Below are 5,137 nucleotides of genomic sequence, written 5' to 3'. Positions count from 1 at the left end.
AATTTTTTACAGATATTAAAATCTGTAAATTAGAATATCTGATTCTATATTCTTTCTACATTAAAGGAGCGTTCATTTCGTTCGTTTATCATAAAAAATGTAGAAATCACACCATTTTTAGAAACATGCTTACAATTTCATTGCTCTAGAAGGGCGGGCATTTAAATAAACTCCGTCCAGCTGCCCCTACCGGAAATTAAATGGCCCGTCCGATAAAGGTTAACTGCTCTCCTAGCACATGATACAGTCATGGCACAATATGTATGATCTGAAAAAAAAAGTACACATGTAAAATAATTTCTGTTGCACTAGAAATGATGTTTTTAGCAGACTCAAAATTTCTAAGGTCTGATCAAAAATTATTAAGACTAAATCTTAAGACTGTCTCATTGTACGCTGGGAAATTCTTGAGTAGGTGAAGATTTGGCGGCTCTTCAAGAAGGGCTCAGTTCCATAGTAAGTAAGTAAATAGTAGATATGATGCCTGCTAGCAATGCAAACATATACCTTTGAAGTTTTTACACCAACTGCATACTATGAAGTCTTTTCAGGTGATCAGTCACGTGAATACAGAGTAAATATCCAATGTTTTGAAGACTCTATTTCCTCATCAGGGGATGATCATCCCCAATTATGGAAATGCTAAGTACTTGAAAGTTCACCTGATGTGTGCCAGTGATGACAAAATAAATATTATGTGAACTGTCACCAAGATAGTGAATGCAGTGACATCTATGAGAGTGGTCACAATGAATGTGAAAATTCTTGTCTTCTGACTTATGTGAATTTGTAGAAGCAGATGAAAACATTTGAAAAGATATAATAAGTGATGAAACACAGGTATAAAGTTATGAACCCAAAACTAATCAGCAGTCAAGATAATGGAAAACTGTTCCTCACTGGGGCTAACAAGATCCATAATCTATGCCTGTACCATATTTCATATGCCTGTTACATAAACTTATCACATGTTGCTATGAAATGGAAAGGCAGATCTTGAATTAAAGTTTCACGTGCTTCTTTCATCATATAAAATACCAGAGCCATTGATTAAATGGTACTGCTACTCATATTTCATGTTAAGTGGTGTCTCGAAACTCCCCCTAGGAGGAGTATTAGGATCCAAATGGGGGCGTGAGAGCCAAATGACTTAGCAATATTTTCACCCTAAGTGTTCACAGAATTTTGATTTTACTGCTGAACTCTGGAAATCACTAAGTTTTACAGCTCAACAGCATATTAATAGAAAATGTTTGAGGCGAAATAAAATGTGAATCTATCCTTCAATTTGTTTAATTATTTTTTAAAGTAAAAACTGTTTTCCATTTATGTAAGATTTTTTAAAACAAAAATATTCTCCACAAACAGAAACTGAAATTAGACTAAATATTTTTTTTTAATTTCCAAATAAAATTATTATCCATATTTCAAGAGTGGCATGAGGTTCTGTGTTAACTGAAAGAGCGGCAACGTGTTTGAAACTGCTCTAAACATATGAACATCTACTGTCATACTCACATTCAGAGTACGCTCCAGTTTACCAGAAGCCGTAGAGAAGCAGTATAACACCAGGTCCTCTCCCACGCAATAGATCCACTCTCCACGAGGTGATGGGGTGCAGCACACAAAGTCACCACCCTCACGCTTACCACTAGAGAAGGACCTCACAATCTGCACAATACAATACAATACAACAGATACCATTATTACCTTCATTCAGGGCCCATATGCAAGGAGACACAGCAATTAAGATGCAATTTTCCCAGAAGGCAGAAATAAGATTACATTAATGCACATACAGTATGAAAATCTTAATTAGTAATTTTACAAGCAAACAAGACAGTACCACGTGAATGGCATCAGTAAGTCTGAAACAGAAATTTATTGCAATGTCTGCAAGAAGCTGGTGGCAATACCACACATCTGATCCATATTTAGGGGGTGGTTGGTTTATATCTCAGTCCAGCCACTGGTTCTTCTGACTAAGGTAATTTCTATATGCCTTGACAACTACCTTGAATCAGGGAACCACTTCCATCATAAATATTCATACTGATACTTGCAGCATATTCAATGCAATATACAATAGTACATACGTGGTCTGACAATAAAGTCGTTAACTTATCGTGGTAAAAGTGCTACACACCTCATTGCTGAATATCACTGGAGTCGCCTTCAAAGTACTTCCATTGGGAAGCTATGCACCAATCCCAGTGCCTAGTCCACACTTCAACACAATTTTGGAACTGGTTTTGTGGAATGGCCTTCAGAGCTGCCGTCATATTACTCCTAATGTCATTAATGTCATCAAAATGCCTTCCATTCAATATTTCATTTATCTTCGGGAACAGGGAAAAGTCATTGGGGGGGGGGGTCCAGCACATTTATTTGTTTACTAGCTAACAACTCCCTCACAGAGTTCTTTAATGAGATCCTTCGGGACCATTTTTGCACACACTTTCCTCACGTCAAGATCGTCAGTTGGGATTTTCCTAACGGTTTCTCTGTTGATGCTTGCTTTCTCTGCTATGCTCCTGACAGTCAGTCTACGATTTTCACGCATGATCTGACAAAAATTTGCCCTAACATCTCTCTGATGTTGCTTCCACTCTTACCAAGTTTAATAAGAAATTTAATATTCATTTGTTGCTCTCATTCAAGCTCTGACATTCTCGTGCTGCTACATTAAAACACGCTCAGACAATAATAGATGCCACTCAGAATGAGACTTCCATAAATCAACAACACAGGTGTGAAATGCTGATATGTCAACATCATCAAACCATAATGAGGTTTCTGTACACTGCTGCCATTGCAAGCACATGGCGGTGAGTTTGTGAACTTTATTGTCAGGCCTCACATGGTGTCAGTATATAGTATGAATTATGAACTAATGTTCCATAAGAAGTACATGGCGTACACTAATGCTAATACCCCGTACATTCATTGTTATGACCCAAAACCAGTAATGATGTTATTTCTACTATCCTTTTCCCTCTGTCTTCAATTTCCATTTGTTGTTATAGTACAATATACTGTGCTTCATCAGTTACAAATTCTGTGTAGGCATTCACAATGTGTATTGTTTAAATTTATCACATTTTCTTGCTACACACTGTACCAAACCTTTCTCACACATCTACCACCAGCAAGATTCTTGTTTATTTATTTCAACAAACTTTTTTTTCTGACAATTCTGGACACACTTTTACAACTCATTCACAAAAATGTCCAGCAATGTCTTTGGTATACAGTAGATCTTCAGTTATGTAGGTATTTTTAAAGTATACTGTTTAAATTTGTTATCACCAGTTTCATTTTAATTACAAAAAGTGCTTTACTGGATGATGATGTTAATGAAAGTCAATTGATAACACACTGACTTTTATGTACTGGTTCCTTGCTGTACTCTGTTACTAGATAATTACACTTATAAGCATGTTTCTTAGTTTCTTTTAAAATGCTAATGAGTTGTCCTAAGGCCATTGGTAAAGATGACTGCCTCTAAAACTAACATTCTTTAGCAACATAAATGATATAACACAGAACAAGAAGCCTTATCTTATGAAATGTAGTTGCTGTGCATTAACCTTGGAGGCAAAGTATAACCGCCACATCATTACTGCAGATTTGTTAAAAATTAAACAGCAATTCAGTCTTGGGAAGTTTTTATATATGAGGGTTTGAACTTTAATAGTGGCAACTATTTATTTACAACTGATACAAAATATATGCATGTTTCGAAGTTTTACTGTCCTTCAATGTAGTCATCAGCATTGTGTACAACCCGTTGCTAGCGATGTGGAAGTAGTAGGATACCTTCAGCAGCGCCTGTTGTGTTGCTAGTTCCAATGGAGTGGTCTGCTGCCTGAAGAATCTCTGGAACAGTTCTGAAGCGAATGCCACGAAGTGGTTCCTTCATCTTAGGAATCAAGTTGAAGTCACAAGAGCTTAAGTCCGGGGAGTATGGTGGATGGTACAGCACTTCCCAGCCCCATTGATCGAACAATGAGCCACGGCTTGCGTTGCATGCGGCCGAGCACTGTCCTGCAAAACAATGCATGGGTTCTGCAGAAAGTGGCGCTGCTTCTTTCTCAAAACTGGTTGCTGGTTGTGTTCCAAAAATGAACAGTACTACTGCGCATTGACAGTCTGCTGTCGGGGAATGGTATGTGTTAGGATAACACCATCACAGTTGTACACGAGAATCACCATAACTTTCAGACTGCTGGGGTTCTGATGAACTTTTGAATTTCGTTGTGACCCATAACGACACCATTCGTTTGATTGGTGTTTCATTTGTGGCTCATATGATTTGGCCCATGTCACATCCAGTGTAATGATATGGCATAAGAAAGCCTCTCCTTCGTGCTCATAGCGCTCCAAGTGGTTACGAGCAGCGTCGTATCGTAGCCATTTCTGCATTTCTGTCAAATCATGCGGAACCCATCGTGATGCAATTTTTCTCATGCCCAGGCACATGTGAAGCACAGTTGCATGCGCTAATCCTGTCTCTCGGGCCACCTCACGAATCGCATGGCGTCGATCACTCTCCAGTTACTCGGAAAAGAGCATACACTTCTTCTTCACTGACACTAGGACGACATGGCCGACGCATGTCTGCCACATTTTGGTGTCCCTCGTTGAAGGCTTTTACCCACCTTGCCACTGTTCTGTAAGGCAATGCAGATTCCCCACAAGCCTCTTGAAGACCTTGATGACACTGTCCTGCTGTACGGCCTCTGGCACATTCAATCTTTATCCAACTCCATTGTTCCTCTTTCGAAAACATCGTGACAACACTACATTAGACCGCCAGCTAACACGAGGCTCTGTTCTTCTCGTCACTGCGCATGCACGTGATGTGGGAAGGGAGAGTCCATTTGCTCTGAGGTAAGGTAGGTATGTAACTAACGTGTGGTGTAAGTGACATTATTTGGTTCCGTTGCATGGTGTCTCTACAGCAGTGTAGCCACTATTAACTCTTTGACTGGCGCGGGCGTGTTTTAACGCCCGGACGATGCCAGCCGTTCCCTGGCGTTGGCGTGTTTTAACGCTTTGACAATCTCGTCCCTTCTTTGCTCTCTTGGCACTCATCAACCAAAGACATATATATGATAGTTTTGTGCATGTTTGT

At 39.3% G+C, this 5,137-nt stretch overlaps 1 protein-coding gene across 2 annotated transcripts in view; it reads right to left on the bottom strand.

Annotated features, from left to right (window-relative positions):
- The window catches only part of LOC111861874 (WD40 repeat-containing protein SMU1), a 44,132-nt gene that overhangs the window by 2,099 nt on the left and 36,896 nt on the right, over positions 1-5,137 (bottom strand). The window contains exons 10-11 of one of the 2 annotated variants that reach the window (XM_023846813.2): positions 1,519-1,671; positions 156-268 (exon numbers count right to left, since the gene is read on the bottom strand). In XM_023846813.2, coding sequence (XP_023702581.1) covers positions 248-268; positions 1,519-1,671 — 174 coding nt within the window. In that variant the 3' untranslated portion in view covers positions 156-247. Of the gene's footprint in view, positions 1-155; positions 269-1,518; positions 1,672-5,137 lie in introns of those variants that run through there. The other variant, XM_023846812.2, reaches the window with a different exon arrangement.

This window comes from Cryptotermes secundus, unplaced genomic scaffold (assembly GCF_002891405.2).
Source record: "Cryptotermes secundus unplaced genomic scaffold, Csec_1.0 scaffold1258, whole genome shotgun sequence".
Classification (NCBI taxonomy): Eukaryota; Metazoa; Arthropoda; class Insecta; order Blattodea; family Kalotermitidae; genus Cryptotermes; species Cryptotermes secundus.
Note: the sequence above shows the minus strand (reverse complement) of the source record. Positions and strands in the feature narration are given on the sequence as shown.